Source organism: Notolepis coatsorum (genome assembly GCF_963971535.1).
Source record: "Notolepis coatsorum genome assembly, chromosome: 19".
NCBI classification, from domain to species: Eukaryota; Metazoa; Chordata; class Actinopteri; order Aulopiformes; family Paralepididae; genus Notolepis; species Notolepis coatsorum.
Genome location: NC_140183.1, coordinates 41166975 through 41185429, shown reverse-complemented (window position 1 = coordinate 41185429; position 18455 = coordinate 41166975). Strand labels below are relative to the sequence as shown.

The 18455-nt window shown below is 42.1% G+C and overlaps 1 protein-coding gene across 1 annotated transcript in view; it reads left to right on the top strand.

The window, feature by feature from the left end:
- syngap1b (synaptic Ras GTPase activating protein 1b) overlaps window positions 1–18455 on the top strand; it is a gene marked incomplete at both ends in the record, with an annotated part of 516339 nt that overhangs the window by 489339 nt on the left and 8545 nt on the right. The window contains 7 exons of the mRNA XM_084336516.1: window positions 346–548; window positions 719–929; window positions 1298–1903; window positions 2211–2672; window positions 4126–4299; window positions 4556–4767; window positions 10858–10930. Of these exons, the coding sequence (XP_084192642.1) occupies window positions 346–548; window positions 719–929; window positions 1298–1903; window positions 2211–2672; window positions 4126–4299; window positions 4556–4767; window positions 10858–10930 (1941 nt within the window). The remainder of the gene's footprint in view (window positions 1–345; window positions 549–718; window positions 930–1297; window positions 1904–2210; window positions 2673–4125; window positions 4300–4555; window positions 4768–10857; window positions 10931–18455) is intronic.

Sequence of the window (18455 nt, the reverse complement as noted above, 5' to 3'; positions counted from 1 at the left end):
CAAGCATAGTCGTAGTACCCTTGAATGAGTGCTCCTGCTAGAGTCTTCAGGGTATTCTTGTTTACCAGAGAGGAGATCCGGTACAAGAATCTTGTTTTTACTATATGTATTTGCAGCTGTCTTGTGCCCAGCACAAGAAAATCTGTCACCTGATAAGGGACTGCACTCCATTTATTGCGGAAATGTTGACTGTTGACTGTGTGTTGTCCCTTTAGACTATAGAGCAAGAAGAAAAAGTCTTACAATACCTATATATTATATATATATATATAACTATATATAAACGCAAACATTTGCTGAAAAATAAGTGAACATTTTGTTTACAACGACAACTCTCCTTTCCAGGATGCCATCATCAAACTGGGTCCCTTGCCCCGCCTCCTGAATGACATCAGCATGGCCCTGCGTAACCCCCACCTCCAGAGGCAGGCCAGCCATCAGGCGGACAGAGTTCAGGAGAGACAGGCAGAGAGGCTATTGTCGCGGCCCAGCTTCAACAGGGCCGTCTCCTCCGAGTTCCAGAACCTGATGCTGAGGGATCTCAACAGGTAGGCTGCTGCTTCTGTTCTAACGGATGACGGCTGTGCTGAATATTTTCATGGCTTTACCGCCACTCAGCCCTCAAATAATGCACGTCACATATCATCACCATCAACTGTTGAACCGATTACTAGATTAGTCTATAGTCATCCTCTCCAACTGCCCTGTATATTGCCAGTTCCATAGATATCACTCGCTTGCCTTCTCCTACATCTGGGGTATCCAGTGGAGGAGTCATACCATCCCGCACCCAGTTGAGTTTCCAGGAACGTGACCATCCCCATCGAGCCGCCTCCAAAGATGTTTTCTATGTGACCCGCCCTCCCCTGGCCCGGTCCAGCCCAGCCTACTGCACAAGCAGCTCAGACATCACTGAACCAGACCCCAAGGTGAGTCCCCGTCATATGGAGTTGAGGGTCATCGTTCCATCTAGTGGGTTGATTAAAGGGGAAGAATGTTGGACCCCTAGCCTTTTTTCCTACTTACCAATGATTCAGTATAATCTAAGGCTAAGTTGTTTCATCAGTCTGTGCAAGCCTCGAAACAAATACTGAAACCCACTCCCAAGTGCACCCAAAGAAGTTGGACGTTTTTGACCTATAGTGGTATTTCCTGGGAAATACATTCAGGAATTCACCCCCCTCATCCATATCATCCGTGTAACATGACGGAATAACAGAGGGCACTCTAGTCTCTTATATCCCTTATTATCTAGGTGCTCAGTGTCAATGAAAGTGTATCTATGATGGACCGCCAGGATTCCCCAATGAACAGCGTGTCTAACCTGCAGTCGCTGGACATGCTCCACTCCTCCCAGGCCTCCATCCCCGGCATGGGTAGCTTCGGTGGGCTGAGCAGCGGGGGCGGCGGTGGTGGCCTGGGCTCTGGCCTGAGCAGCCAGCTGCGGGCCGGCGGGCGGCTGTCGGCCGGCTCCGGTGGCTCCAGCGTGTCGGGTGGCCTCCGGCTGGGCCAGACGAGTCAGATGGGTACCACCGGCACCGACTCACTGTCGCAGCAGCAGCAGCAGCAGGCGGCCGCCATGCGCTACCCGCTCTCCTTCCAGAACCCGCTCTTCCACCTGGCCACCGCCGACGGGCCACAGCAGCAGCAGCAGCAGCTCCAGCACCAGCACAGCCGGGCCCAGCCCCCGCCGCCCCTGCTCCTGGCCCCGGAGCCCGATCCTTCCCACCACGCCTACGTCCCCCAGTTTGCCCACGGGGGGTTCTCCCGAAGCGAGGACCTGTCCACCCTCAGGACCAGAGACGGTCACCTGGGCCAACCCAGCATCATCCACTCGCATAGCTACAGCGATGACTACAACAGGGCTGACTACGCACGCAGGCAGATGTCCATACATGTGCAGGTAGATGTTTATTCACGGTACTATCATGACATTACCGCCATGCCTAGCGAAATAACCCATTGCCACAATTACATCATCGGCTGTGCGTGCCTACCATTTGATTACTGACCCCTGTCATTTGACTACTTGTTGTGTGCCTACTAAGATAGCCTACCATAGAATATTATGAATTGGAAGCTATGGTCAAAGTTGTGTGGGATGTTTGTTGCACTAGAAAGGAATGAAGTGAGGAAGGAAAGATTCAGGAAGCTAAACTGAATCTTTTGAATTGTCTAAATGTTATTTCCTCTCCTAGGATAATCTCCAGCAGCAACAACAAATGATGGGCATGACCTCTCAGACAGGAACCTCCCACTCCTCCCTGGCCACGCCCCCCTCCACAGTCCAACCTGCACGCCAGAGTTCCGTTGCCCAGCCTCCCACTCAGCGCGTCAAATCACAGACCTCCCATCAGCTGTCCGTCAGTGCGGCCGCCGCACCTGCCCCTCCAGCTAAAACACGACCACAGAGCGGGAATCTCCTCCAGTCACCAGAGTCAGGCTACGGAGGCAGGCAGCAGGGACCCCGGCAGCTGTCCGTCAAAGACAACACAGCCCCTGGCCTGCCGCACCAACAGAGCTCTGTCAGGGATAGCGGGAGTCCACAGGGAACCAGTAATCAGACCACTCAACAATCACCACAGCAACAGACACAGCAGCAGCAGCAGCAGCAGCAGCAACAGCAGCAGCAGCAGCAACAGCACCTGTTGAAACCCACAATCAGCAAACAGGTAATTCACTATAACATTCAAGAATCATATGAGTTCACTTCCTTCCTTCTAGCCCCCTCTCTCTCTCTCTCTGTCTCTCTCTCTCTCTCTCTCTCTCTCTCTCTCTCTCTCTCTCTCTCTCTCTCTCTCTCTGCTGTCTTATCTCCAACATCCTCTTGTTCTGCAACACGGTCTCATCAGAAAATGTAAATAAAGTACTAATCGAAAAAAGGTACATAATGCACATTATGTTATAGCCATAAGTAATGTATTTATGTCTTGTGTAAGTAATATATTTATGTTTCGTATTGGCTAAAGTCCAAAACAAACACAGTGACCAGGAGTCGAACCAACAATGATTGTGGTCACGGGCGAGTACTCTAAACTAAACCGGCCACCCACCCTGATGCAAACCTAGCAATGATTATGGTTCATTTGAATGTTTAACGGTTATGGTTAAAATATAAAGTTAGGGTTATGGTTAGGGTTAGGGTTCAACGCTTATGGTTGTTTTAAGGTAACAATGTGGCCTCCCATGCGAGTGTCCTGGGTTCGTTCCCCAGCAGGGGAACTCAAACGTTTTATGAAAACATTAAAAGTTAAAAACATCTTTACATTGTTATTTGTAATACGTACTGTACACATTGTACATATTATTTTTTTATCCACTTTTTCTCCTCCTGTTTTTCTGTGTTTTTCTCCCATCCCAATTTAGTCATGCCAATTCCCCCCTCCCCTTCCTGGTCGTTGCTTGCATGTGCCCCCCACTGGTCGGTCTAGGGAGGGTTGATAGATACTATCACATGTCCCCTCCGATACATGCGGAGTCAGCCAGCCACTTCTTTTCACCTGCCAGCGCGGACTCTCATTGGTGAGGTGTAACGTGTGGGAGGCTCACACTACCCTCACCATCTCCCTTCCTCGCTGTGCAGGCGCCCTGACCGACCTGTAGGAGTCGCTGTTTACAACGACCAGATTACCACCCCACCGGCTTCCCTCCCGCTGACTCTGCCAATTGAGCCAGTATGACAGCCGGCCAAGCCGGAGACAACGCTGACAGCCGGATTCTATACCAGTGTCTCTCGTGTTGGTGACGAGCGCTTAGTCCGCTGCGCCACCCAGCCGCCCTCACATTGTCAATTTTTGTAAATATATTGACTTATGGCTATAACATAACGTACAATATGTACTTTTTTCCTGTGGTGGATTAGTACTTTATTTACATATTTTAGGCGAGATCAGGCTGTGTTATGAAGGCATCCTCAAACACTGTATCCCTGGCCCTTCAGTTTCCTCTGTACCAGGGTGTGTTGTTCCTCTGTACCAGGGTGTGTTGTTCCTCTGTACCAGGGTGTGTTGTTCCTCTGTACCAGGGTGTGTTGTTCTGAAGGCGTCCTCGTATCAATGTGGGCCTTTGTGAGGTACAGTATATTGTACATTATCTGACAACCTTTTTCAACTTTTTTTCCTAAAGGGTTCCCAGTCTCCCTCTTCCCTCAACCCTCCGACCCCGGCCAACGAGCGGACCGTGGCCTGGGTCTCCAACATGCCTCACCTCTCCGCCGACATTGAAACTGCCCGGATCGATCGTGAAGAGTTCAAGCTGAAGGAGTACTCCAAGAGTATGGACGAGTCGCGCATGGACAGGGTAAGTTCAACTGCGGCCTTTTTTGATGCACAGTAGGCCTATAACTGTTGAGGAACATCAAGTCATGTCTGTCTACACTGAAAAGCACCCCGGTTCTGAGGAGATCTGGTCCTGACTGGAGGGTCCATGGGTCCTGAAGGAATCTGAACACTGACCTAATTAGCTTCAACCCCAGTTGATTGTACCAGAAGGTCTTTTCAGCTGACCATAATTCCCCCCCCTTTCTCTCTCGCTCTCTTTCCGTCTTCTGCCTCAGGTACGAGAGTATGAGGAAGAGATCCACTCCCTGAAGGAACGCCTGGTGATGTCCCACAAGAAGCTGGAGGAGTACGAGAGGAGGCTTTTCTCTCAGGAGCAAACGACCAGTAAGATCCTGCTGCAGTACCAGAACCGGCTTGACAACAGTGAAAGGAGGCTACAGCAACAGCAAGTGGAGAAAGACTCCCAAATTAAAGGAATAATTAACAGGTAAATGGAGGTTGTTGTTGTTGTTGGGATGGAGGGCAAAGTACAGCTGAACCAGTCATGCACATGCTCTTTTGTGGGGGGCGGGGAGCCACATTCACTGTTTTGTATCATGGTTATGCCTTTGTTGAATAGACTGCAATTTAATTTAATTAGTGGGATATTGTCTTGCAGAAGCATACTAGGGGCTAGGAGGTTGTGTCCACTTTCATTAACACTTTGAGTGCCAGCAGGGGGCGCCAGAATTAGCGCTTGAATGCCAGCCTTTTTAGACGGATTTTTCGATATTTCATGATTTTCACGGAGCTATTTCTATATTCTATATTATGTGTCTAATACGCCCGTCGCTTATCAATGACTTGCTTGCAGTCAACATGTACGAAACGGATAGTTTTTTCATCTGTACATTTCCGTTTTATACCATTTTGAAAAACGCTCATTTTTGGAAATTTCCAGAAAATAAAAAAAGATTCTGTGATAAACGCCCTTTAGTGGAATACACAAAACACATTGTAATTTTTCTGCCTATTTATGAATCGTTTTCAAATAAACGCTAGATTATCGATAGTATATGTGTACTTATGCACGCTAGAGAAGCGGGCTGAAAATCGATTATATATTTCCTGGTCAGCACACACACACACACACACACACACACATACACAGATAGGAGACACATTGAGATATATGTGAAAAAAACTCTGATTACCCCAAGACTGGTAAAATAGATTCCTTACCTCACATCAGATGTTCTCCAAAAAGATTATTCAAATTCCTGATCGCCATTCCAAATATCGATCGCGTTTATTGATCCAACGCTGGGTACTCGAAACACATATTCCACGCTGTTCTGAGGGTCGGCAATGAATGCAATCGGCTCAGGTTACATGCCTGATAAGTTAAATGTGGATTCCGAATTTTTTTCCCCCCATGCATTTCCATTGAGTCCAATCCAATGGAGCATTACCATCCCGGAGACGATAGGGGGCGGTATTTTCCCTGTTCGAGCTCAGAGCCAGTCCCAATCGTAACGTGAGGCTAGATTGATGAAAAATGAATGGATATCGCTAATAAAAGCAATAACGATTAAAAAACGAGACTTCTCGTCATTGGCACTCAACGCATGGCATGAAATAACGAGATTTCTCGTGGCTGGCACTCAAAGTGTTAAGCATCACACTCCCAGAGGAATGGTTTAAGATACATGTCTAAAGGCAAATCCATAGAGTATATCACTGTAGGTAATAACTAAGTGGGAGATTAAATTCTGTAGAAGAGGAGATATTATATTATATTGTCTATATATATGTACACCTTTTTTAGTATTAAAGATGGACAATGGAGTCAATGTAATAAAAGTTGTATTAGCTTGACAAGTTTGTTCTCTTAGCGCTTGCAGCAAACACCATCATAATCTCACCGCAGGGTTTACCAACTATTCAAGAATATCATTTGAATAGCATAATTTAAGAATTTACGCTGAGTCACAATGTTATGAGTTTGTGTGAAAGCATGACAGTGCAGTTTGTTTTTAGAAATCAACCTCGAGATTAAGAGGTTGGTAGAGAAAGGTGTGCAATGTTGATTGTATTTTGGCTGCATTCACGTATCATCAAACTCAACTGTTTGCTTTGTCTTATGGATGAAATGTTCACTGAACAGATTTACTTCTGACTGCACATGGGCAATGTTACCATTACATTGTGGGTGTAGTAAAGCTAGTGGTCTCTGTAAGGGTGATAGTAGAATCATTCTATTGTCCACATCTTATCATTGTCTGACACTGAAGGATATACCTCTGTGACAGAGAATATTGCCACTTTTAATCCGTTCCAGGAAAGAAGAAATGGAATGAAGACAGACAGGAGACAGTCCAGGTCATCTTTTATGGAAAAACATCTTTAACGCCCTAACTTTGTATATATTGCCACACTTAGAAACAACTTTCTATATCCCCTATTACACTCATCAGTGGGCATTTTCTACGAGAACATAATCATTCTTCATCAAACCTTTTTCCAGCTACTATCTCTGGATCATTGGTTGAGATGATTCTAATTGTCCTAATCCTCGACTGACTCTTCCACAAGAGTGAATTCTAAAAGCACAAGAGGATTGAAGGTTTGATGCACTGTAAGACGGGAGCTCATCTGCACGTTTTGAAGCAGTGCGTGCAGTCGTTTGGGATCTCATAGGACTACAGAGGAATGTGACGTGTTGTATTGACGGTAGCTCTTTACTTTACAACTGTGCTGGAGGACTAAAGATAGAAGCTCTCCACCAAATGAACATGGTGACCAGTACTACGCGTCTTATACCAACAACGCTATGATATAACCTCCATGGAGGAGGAGAGCAGAGTGACAGGCAACGCCTTTGAATGAATAGCCATAGGGTAAAGAAGATGGTATTGTTTGCCAAATGGTACAAACATATTTTGGTGTCAGAGCACTGTGAGCAAAATCATTGATTTATTGCTCCTTAGGACTAATGTATTAAAGTGAGTGGTCAAAACATAACTGGAGAGAGACATGTGTCCTATGGCCTTTCATAGAGTAAACCTGGAACACTCAGATTATACATTATATGTTGTACACTAACAACATTTAATTTTAGCTTGACCTGCGACTTTCATGAAACTTTCCCATATTTCAACTAAATATGTTGACGCCAATGGGACATTGGAGTTCTGTAAATTTGGATGTGGTTATAGAATGGCTGCTACTGTGGGTTTTACAAAAATATCAGGTCATTGATAGTGAATAATAAATGAATTCACAATAATGAATTGAGAAGATCATTTAGCAGCATGGGATCCTGTCCATTGTACACCATGACATTTAGAGATAACTAGTAGAACTCTCCTAGTCCTGTGTTTCAGGTTCCAGTCAACTAGGTGAAGCCTTAATATTACTGTCAATGAACCTTTTCTTTAAGCTTAGTGCAAATCTAACAGCTGCCGTGAGCGATAAAGACAAGACACAGATTCAGATCTGAATAACCTAAGTTAAACCAAAGCCAGATGTTGATTTTAGTTTAGGTTTAATCCACTGGAACACTTCCATACGCATGGAGCATTTACGTTAGCTAACATCTTTTATTTATTTATCCCATTTGTTTAGCTATAGGTGTCCTATTTCTGTTTGTCAAAGTGATCTAACTGTGTTTATGTGTTTAAATAATTAATATGGACTTTATTGATCTCCCCTAAGCTGTTGGCTCTGAACTGACTTTTAGAATGATCTTGGTTCCAGGAGAGCTGCAGTAAGTCTGCAGCAATGTTTCTCGAAGAGAATTCAACAGATTATCCTGTACTTGTCATAGTAATACACTATTTTTAACTGTTATTCATAGCCTATTGAAGTCTGTGATGTACAGTAAGAGCCATACCAATAATGATATACTGAGATATTATACCGTATATGAATTATATTGTATTGAAAATATGTTACTATTTTAACCTTGCAATAACTCACTTTTGGTAAGAGATGTGCAATAATAGATGGAATTAGACCATGTGCAATACATTTACAATATAACTGCATGTACAGGATATGTGGCACATACTCTACTATGGTGTACTGTATACATTGTGTGTACATACAGAAATACATATAGTAACTTCTGGGCCTGCAAACTTACTTTACCAGGTGTCATCAATAGTATCAATCAAACACAAACAGCACAAATTTATTCTCTATCATTTGACATTGACATACATGACATGAATACAGGTCCTAAATGCCATAGAAACAGAGCACAGCATGTTCTGCAGAGTGTATTTCTCATTTATGAATTTGATTTTGACATACTGTACCTGTGTGGTGTTTGTGAATTGATCTGCATTTAAACTGATGGACCAAGGTGGATTTTGATGCTATTTATTAAGGCGATAAGAATTCTATATCTGTTTGATTTTTCTGTATGTGCTTGGTTCATGTTTTGATCTGCAGTTAGTCATTGGTGCTGTCCGGTGACACGGTGTAATTTCCGAAAGTTAGAGCTTCGGGACAGTGACGTCATGCAGTTATGATATAATTTCAGAATTATTATCAAAAGGAAAAATAATAATAAAAAGAAATCTAAATAATAATCCTTCCAGAAGTGTAGCCTGGTAACGTCCTGGTGCTGGTATGTCTGCCTCTCTTTTTTGTAGCAAGCATATTAATAGGCTGTATAGATTGTATTACATCAAAACATGATGTGAAACCCTTGCAAATATAACAGTAGTGTTGTTAACTTTTTTGGTTCGATGTGAGTTTGATCGAACTTGGACTTGTCTGATACAGCTACAGTGCAAGGGTTCATCATCCATTATTACATTCAGTTTATATTACATGACCCCCTATTTGATACCCCCTGTTGCTGTTCTTTTCCCCTCTGTAGCAAAATGATTCCGGCATCACGACCTTGCCGGAATAATACCCCTCACGATTTTTTGACTGCATGTAAGACCTTAACCTCACAAGCCAACTACTTGAAGAGCAAATGGATTCATTGGTTTATTCTTCTTTTGATTGTTTTTTTTTATATTTATTTCTATCAGAACATATCACCCACATGAATCACTGTCTGCCTTTTGAAGTCATGTCAGAAACATATGCTGTAAAACCCATGTTTACATTCCATTGTTTCTTGCGACAGTTCTAATGTTTCTGTCAGTGCTTATGATTGATTATTTTCTCTCTCTCTCTCTATTATTCTTTTGTAAAAAAAATAACTCAACACTGTACATTATTTATGGAATAAAACATCCAAACACTTCTGTTTGAAACTTCACCTGTGGATTTTCATTCTTTATTAATGTGACGCATCAGATCAGCATATTCCATGTGTGTCCGGAATTAAAGATATTATGAATGCACTGAACATAGCTTCTCTCTGAGAAGGGTGCGATACAATATGAAGGGAAATTGTATTAATGCAGTTCATCCATAGAACTATATAAGGGTTCATCATTATTTTCTTTACAGTCAAAATATTTTTGACGTATAGTAGGCCTACTTTGATGCAGTAAGAAAAATAACACATTGCTAAATGAAATGTCCCTTTCAGCTATTTAGTTTGATTGGCAAAATGTACACATCTGTGACACTGGCTCTCTAGTGTTAGTGACTCTCTTTATCTGTCTATAAATGATCCCTCTATGATTTGTTCTCAACAGATTACAAATGGCAATGATGTTTATCCAATTTGTCAGCAATTGACTCATATCTGTTTAACAACCAACACAAACCCTGTCACACAGATGGAACAGAGGTGTTAATGAAATCTATGATGAACAAATCAATAAAGGTGTATCGCAGACAGGAGGTATCTTTAATATCATCACTGATCATCATCATCATCATCATCATCATCATCATCATCATCATCATCATCATCATAATGGAGCCCTCACAACAAGGAAACATCCACAGTATAATAAACTGAATGTAGAATAAAGTTTTGATCAATATCCTTAAATGACCCTGCTCTGTGATAGGTCAGAATAAAACCCTCACATACCCAATAAGAGCGAGAGGAGTGGAAAACACACACTGACTAGCAACCAGTAAAGGCTGCAGAAAGAAGCTCGCCATACATGCAAGCAGCCTTTTTTAAATGGGAAGTTTCAAGGATTTCAAATCAATGCAGTGATCCGCCCCACGTTGTATCAGAACTGCGATTCCCTGGGGATGATCAGGATTACTACTCATCTTGCCTTGACTGGCAAAACACCACCGCCTTGACTTGAGAGGCCATGGCTACATTTTGCAAGTGCACTGAATTGGACAAAAAATAGCAACAATGAATCCCTGAAAGAAAATGGCACTCAAGTCCCCCATGAAAAAAAGTTTACCTTATGTTACTGGTGCTGAATGTGTTGAGAAACAGTTGCACAGATTCCCCCGAGCAGGGAGTATCGCATGTGAAACAGGAAACCGATGAATATATTATGAAAAATCTCGTAGAGGTGGCACTGCACCCCCACACCTGTGATTGCAGATGTTGCAGTTAACACCTGCATACATTTCTGTAAGCCTTCATATTGCACAGAATCTGCTTCGACTGACTCTCCCTCTCTCTCCGCTCCCTCTTTCTCTATCCAAGACTCATGGCTGTGGAGGATGAGATAAGAGGAGGACCCGTCATTGAGCCAAAAGCTAGGATGTTCGCTGATCAGGTCTGTGCCTCTTCCTCCCTCTCCTCTCCTCGCCGAGTCCGTACGGTGGCCTGTGCTCTCTCTCTCTCTCTCTCTCTCTCTCTCTCTCTCTCTCTCTCTCTCTATCTCTCTCTCTCTTCTCTCTCTCTCTCTCTCTCTCTCTCTCTCTCTCTCTCTCTCTCTCTCTCTCTCTCTCTCTCTCTCTCTCTCTCTCTCTCTCTCTCTCTCTCTCTCTCTCTCTCTCTCTCTCTCTCTCTCTCTCTCTCTCTATCTCCTCTCTCTCCCCTCCCTCCTACCTCTCTGATCTCCCATCTCCGTCTCTCTGTTGTCTGGTCTGCTCTCTGTCTCATGCCCTGTCCATGACCCCTGTCTCTGCATTTGGGGCGTGACTGTCACCTGTCCGTTAACATTACCGGGGTTGCTTTGAAAATCAAAGGGTGTCTCTGTTCACTATGTCCTGGTTTGTCGTGGATGCGAACACACCTGGGGTCTGTGCTGCTGTTGATGGTGATGCGTCTCCATGGTCCAGTTCTGTCACGTGTTCCCACTGAGCAGCGGGTTCTTAACACGTACCACCAGGCTGGTTATTCAATAAGAGCAGAGCCCCGAATCATATGCCCATCTTCTCCTGTCAAATCAAACTAGCCCACCTTCATGAGTCATGAGGTGAATATATCTGGGTATATGCCTGTGTGTGTGTGTGACGTGTGTGTGTGTGTGTGTGTGTGTGTGTGTGTGTGTGTGTGTGTGTGTGTGTGTGTGTGTCTCTGTGTGTCTCTGTGTGTGTCTCTCTGTGTGTAGGGGGGGGGCATCTGTGTGGTTTTGTGTGAGTGTGTCTGTGAAACAGAGGGAGAGAGTGACAGAATGTTAAGTGTAGCCTGTATCTCAAAGCAGCCCCCTAACGTCTCCTGTGACTGTGCTCACGCCTTCATTACAGCTCACTCACTTTGTTCTAATCAAGTTGTCATCTAGACACATCAGTTCCACCCTCACTTCCTTACATCACAATTTTTTTTTAATCTGAGTTTTAGAATTAACTTGAGGCCATGTGTAGGATTTTCTTTTTATCAATATATTGCTGTGAAATGAGTTGTGACAGCACATTCTAATGCTAGTAAATAGCACATTATGGGCTAGATCCACAAAGAATGGATTGCACGGTGCTAATTGCACCCTTACTTACAATTCATTATGAATTGAAAATGGGGGACCCTGATGTAAACAAGACGAAAGTCTTTCTCTGGTCTGCGTGTATTGAGCCGTACTGTATTGTACCCATTCTGCATGATTGAATGATTGAATGAAATTTGTATTAACAGATTGCAGAATGGGTACAATACAGTACGGCTCAATACACACAATTTTTAACACTTTGAGCGCCACGCCTGGTTTTCCGTTTTACCGCTTGAATGCCACCATCGGCGCCAATGTTAACGTTAATATCGCCTAATCTATGTTTTAAATTATGGCTATGTGTCTAATCTGCCCATCGCATTATCAAATACTATTTTCCAGTCAGTGCTGTGAAGGCAGATTGTTTTTTTATCGCGTCGTTTCCGTTTCAGAGCAGTTAGAAAAGCCCCCGTTTTGATATAAAAAACAGCTCATTCGGCCTTTTTATGAATCGTTTTCAAATAAACGCTAGATGATCAATATTATACGTGCACGCAAGCACATTACGGCCGCGCACTGATAATCGCTCCGTTGATTTCCTCACGGAGTTTTACAGTGAAACCGAAAGAAGACATTTCACAAAACAGCTTATAACTTCATCAAACTTACTCTGATTATCCTACCACTGATAACATAGAGTCCTTACCTGACATCAGATGGTATCCAACTGGTATATTCCAATTCCTGATCACCATTCGAAAAAATCGATACGTGTATGGATCCAACGCGATACAGTAGAACTCCATGATCCGCGGGGCTCTGAGGCTCCAGAATGAACTCTGGTAACCCCGGCTGGATCAGTGAACTGGAAAATGTGGAGTACCGGATTTTTTTCCCCATTCATTTTCATTGAGTCCATTCCAAAATCACTTATGTCATCTGGGAGACGACAGGGGGCGCTTTTTTCCACAGTGATCACCGGCGCCCCTCGGCTATACTCGGGTAGGCTCGGGTGATGCAATAATTTTTCAGATCGCAAAAAAAAAAAAAAAATCCGAGAAATCTCGTGAGTGGCACGCAACCACCTATAAAAAAAAACGAGAAATCTCGTGAGTGGCACTCAAAGTGTTAAGGGGGATGCGGACCAGAGAAAGACTTTCGTCTTGTTTACATCAGGGTCCCCCATTTTCAATTCATAATGAATTGTAAATAAGGGTGCAATTAGCACCGTGCAATCCATTCTTTGTGGATCTAGCCCATATATGTCTAGGAGGTTACTGTTATAAACGAGATCAAGACCTAAGATTTTCAAACACGTCATGTGTTTGCAGGGGAATAGCAGGGGAATGGCCATTATTTGATGTAATGGCCATAAAGAACGGCGTTGTAGGTTTGAATATGTGAATATATGACGTGCTGGAATCAGTAGATAAATAAAATGTGGGTAAGTCTGTTGGGTCTGTAAGTCTGTACAGTACAACATTGTTTTTCTCTTTGGCACTTCACCAAAAAACAATGCTGATTTATTTTGCACATAATCTCACATGCAAAAACTCTAAACAGCTTCGCACACATTCATTTAGTTTGACAGTTATTGAGAGTAAATTAGTTTGAATATGGCCCCCAGTGTCACTGAGGACATTGAATCCTTGTGTTAAGCTAATTACATTTCAATGAAATGAAAAGGTACAGTAGCAGTCCCTATAAGACGAGGCTATTTTTTCTATCTACATCATTTCATGGAGCTGTAATTAACACATTCACTGGTGGCCATATTATGCAAACTCGTTCACTCTCTTTTTTGTTGTTGTGTGTGAGATTGTGTGCAAAATAAATCTGCATTGTTTGCCCCTTTAACCCTTTGAGTGCCAGTGACGACATATCTCGTTTTATCAGCCCCCCCGGTAAGTGCCGACGACGACAAATGTTGTTTTATTTTTTTATTAGCGATCTGAATTCATATTTCATCAACCGAGTCTCCCGTTGGTACAGCAGACCCTCCAGGAGCTCAGATGGGAAAAAAGCACCCCCTATCGTCTATCCCTGTGTAACTGCAGGTCAGTCGATTAGACTGATCTGGGATCTGTAGATCTGTAGATCTGCTGGCGAGCGGTCTGATCAAGAGGGATCTGATTGCGAGACGGAAAGCAGCGTGGAATATATATTTACAGCAGCCAATAATCAATCAATAAGCGTGATCGATATTTGGAATGACGATCAGGAATTGGAATAATCTTTTTGGAGAACATCTGATCTAAGGTAAGGAGTCTATGTTACCATTCTTGGGGTAATCGGAGCTGTATTCACTGAGATAACAGCGTGTCCCCTATGTGTGTATGTGTGTGTGTGGCTGTGTGTGATCTTGAGGAAACGAGAGAATAGATTTCTCAGCTCGCGTCTATAGCGTGCATAAGTACACATATACTATCGATAATCTAGCGTTTATTTGAAAACGATTCATAAATAGGCCGACAAATGACAACGTGATAGTGTATTCGAGAATATTCCAATAAATGCCGTTTATGGGGGAATGTTTAAATTTTCAGAACATTTTCAAGAGAACGATAGCTTTTCGAAATGCTATAAAAAGGATATGAACCGATTAAAAAACAATACGTTTCGACAATGTTGACTGCAAACAAGTCATTGATAAGCGACGGGCAGATTAGACACATAGCCATAATTTAAAACATAGATTAGGCGTTTTTAACGCTAACATTGAAGTGGGTGGTGGCATTCAACGGGGTAAATCAACGTTAATCAAAGGCACTGAAAGTGTTAAGGGGAAAGCAAATTAAAATGGGACTCAAGGGGTCAGACCGCTTGCAAAAGAAAAGTCCTCTGGTAGACTGGTGGGTTTCACATCAAAAGCAGAGTGCAGGGTAAATAATGAAACGTGGCAACAGAAAGCAGCTCCCAGGAGCGGTAAAATATAGCACTGATGGTTATCACAATTCATTTGACAGTATTTTAGAGAAAATAATAATACACTGACTCACTTCAATAAGTCAACAAATATGCTCCAGAATGTGCTGTCTGACAACACTGGGCTTGTGATGGGACCCTGTAGAACAAGTTGAAGAATAACAAAAGGAAAATGCCTAATGATTAAAGTAAAATAAAAACAAAATGACAGCAGACACAAGTTAAATAATGAGTATTCAGTAATATCACACAAGAAGATACTGCATGAGTTGTTATTACGTAAACGAGTAGTTGGTATGTAAATTGGTAGTGAATTAAAAAAAATGCAGACCTCTAAACCTTAAATATACCTAATGTACTGTAGTTAAAAAGAATTATTAAAAAAAAGAGGCATGGAGATTATCCTCTTTAGTCCGAGCGGTCCGTCGGACTGTATGGATTAATGGTTTTTTTTCAAATGTAGCCAAGAGTAAAGACCCTAATCCTGTCAAAACAGCAGTCATAGTGTATATTTTCAACAATACGTTTGTTTACCAATAGGTTAAAGTGTTATTAATGAAATATCAGTTTAGGAATTGTATTCATATGCAAGCGAATTTCTAAATAAATCCGAGCGGCCATTTTGCTGTAGTCATTATGATGAAGGAAAGACAGGGCTTTCAATGAGCGTTGGAATTTCGAAAAACTACCCAGCTCAAGCCAGCTATATACTGTACAGCAAATGACTTGTGGAATAACTTTTTTTATTTCTCTTATTCTTCTGGATTATCTACCACAAAACTGAACGTTATTGACATAGATTGGAGTGCAGTTCGTTTGTCTACCTTCTGTGAACGTTTAGCAACAATCCGCGTTGCAAACCGATTCAAAATGACGGAGCGATATCCATTATAAGAAAGGAACTGTACTTACAGTAGATTTCATTCACGGTTCTTGCTGCACGCCTTGGGGATACTAAATCCAAATTGAACTCTGCCATTGGAAAGAGTAGATTTGGCCCGATCCATAGATGTGCAACTTGGCTATAAAATAAGGTCATTCTATATTCTATAATAATATTTCAAATTGCATGTGTCCGGATGGCAGAATTCAGTACTGTATCTACAAAACCGTCTGTTTAATCATCGTCCCTTTATTCATTTGCTTAGATTTTTTGTACACGTGATCTCAAGAAGGTGCTGAACGAGCTCAGTGGCAGTTTTTCATGCCTGGTAATTTTTAGCATGGTGTTATTCACCGTCAAAGATGCAAAGAAAAATCATAATTTATATTCTCCTTTGTTTAATCACAATTTACTCAAGCCTAGTAACAGACACAATATTTCTGACACTGGGAATACATTCCCTAAGATCCATATATGTTTCTAGATACCAAGAACATGCAAATGGACCTTGTAGAAGTGGAGCAATCTTCCATTTACTCTATTATGTGGTAATGTTACAGTTCTGTGGTCATGTTACAGTTCTGTGGTCATGTTACAGTTCTGTGGTCATGTTACAGTTCTGTGGTAATGTTACAGTTCTGTGGTCATGTTACAGTGCTGTGGTCATGTTACAGTTCTGTGGTAATGTTACAGTGCTGTGGTCATGTTACAGTGCTGTGGTCATGTTACAGTTCTGTGGTCATGTTACAGTTCTGTGGTCATGTTACAGTGCTGTGGTAATGTTACAGTTCTGTGGTCACGTTACAGTTCTGTGGTCATGTTACAGTTCTGTGGTCATGTTACAGTTCTGTGGTAATGTTACAGTTCTGTGGTCATGTTACAGTTCTGTGGTCATGTTACAGTTCTGTGGTCACGTTACAGTTCTGTGGTCACGTTACAGTTCTGTGGTCATGTTACAGTTCTGTGGTAATGTTACAGTTCTGTGGTCATGTTACAGTTCTGTGGTCATGTTACAGTTCTGTGGTCACGTTACAGTTCTGTGGTCATGTTACATTTCTGTGGTCATGTTACAGTTCTGTGGTCATGTTAGAGTTCTGTGGTCATGTTACAGTTCTGTGGTCACGTTACAGTTCTGTGGTCATGTTACAGTGCTGTGGTAATGTTACAGTTCTGTGGTAATGAAATAAGGGTGCAGATCTTTCTCTCTCTTTAGGAGTGAGTTATCATTCTGAGGTAGCGCTGTTGGAGCATGAGTAAACAAACAGGTGAGGTTGCTAGGAGAAGGTACTGTACTTCCCCAGCCAGATGTATGGATGTATCATAGACCATAGAGAAATATAAATGACAGTGGATTCTAATGTGATATTTTGTGTGAGATGGATGCTAAAGCTAAGCTTATCTTATGAGAACACCAATAAATGTTGTATAGTAAACATGTTCCAATATGTTATGTTTGCTGCGTACATCAGGGACAGTGATGGTGATGAGTTTATTATTGGGCATATATGTGTTTTTGCTTTAAACCAGATATTGACAGTGTGCAATTCAGAATTCAAGTCAGAGATTAAATAATTAAAAATAAGCCTTCTTAGAAAGATAAATATCAATAACATAAATGAAAAAGAGAGCAGAGAGAGAGAGAGAGTTGTGTTAGAGGCTGATGTAGTGGAGAAGAAAATGGATTCTTCAGAGCTGTAGTTGTTTTAAAGAGCATCTAGTCTCACCTGCCCATGGAGACACATTGGACCCTCTTGATAACCCTCTCCATGTAGAAGCTGAAATTGGCATCCAGACCTTTTAGCCTGGTATAATGCTAAATCATTTGAAATTAAAGATATTTTTCCATAATTACGTCAGAACTATGTGATATTAACTCATTGAGCGCCAAAAATGAGATATCTTGTTCCTGAAAGCCAATGCTTGAGCGCCAAAAACGAGATATCTATCGTTTTTCTTTTTTTTTATTATTATTATTATTATTATTATTATTATTATTATTATTATAAACAGTCCCGCGGACCTTCCTGGCACCTCTGATTAAGTAAAGTTAGAATTGAAATGACGATCGAATTCCGACAGGTGGCTGTATCGCCTACCTTTTGAGCTGAGCCTTATCAAGGTCTCGCAAGATTGTTTACATTCACAGAGTGAGAAGATCTGAATTGCTTGGAATGAGGCAAGATGACAAAACCCCAGTCTCCGAAGCTCTGAAGCTCATCTTTAGCTTCGGAAGCTCATATTTAACTTTGGAAGCTCATCTTTAGCTTTGGAAGCTCATTCCTAATGTCCCTATCAGAGAGAGCCAAGATGTTGTTGAGGATGAAAATATGTCTGGCTTGGAAGTTTATAACAAAGTAACAGAGCATTCAAACATTGTTTATGACCTATTTCAACATTGATTTCAATGATTGAGGCTGTGGACTCCCTGAATAAGAAATAGAGTAGGTCACAAATGCTTTCATATTCATATCAAAATCTGTCTCTGAGCTCATCTAAGTTACTGAGTGTTGTCTCACTCATGTCTTCAGTGTGTGTGTTTGTTAATATGTGAGGAGGAGCCTGTGCTATGTCTTTTTGTATGTGTTTGTTTAGATATTGTGTACATATGGATATGTTTCCGGGTTT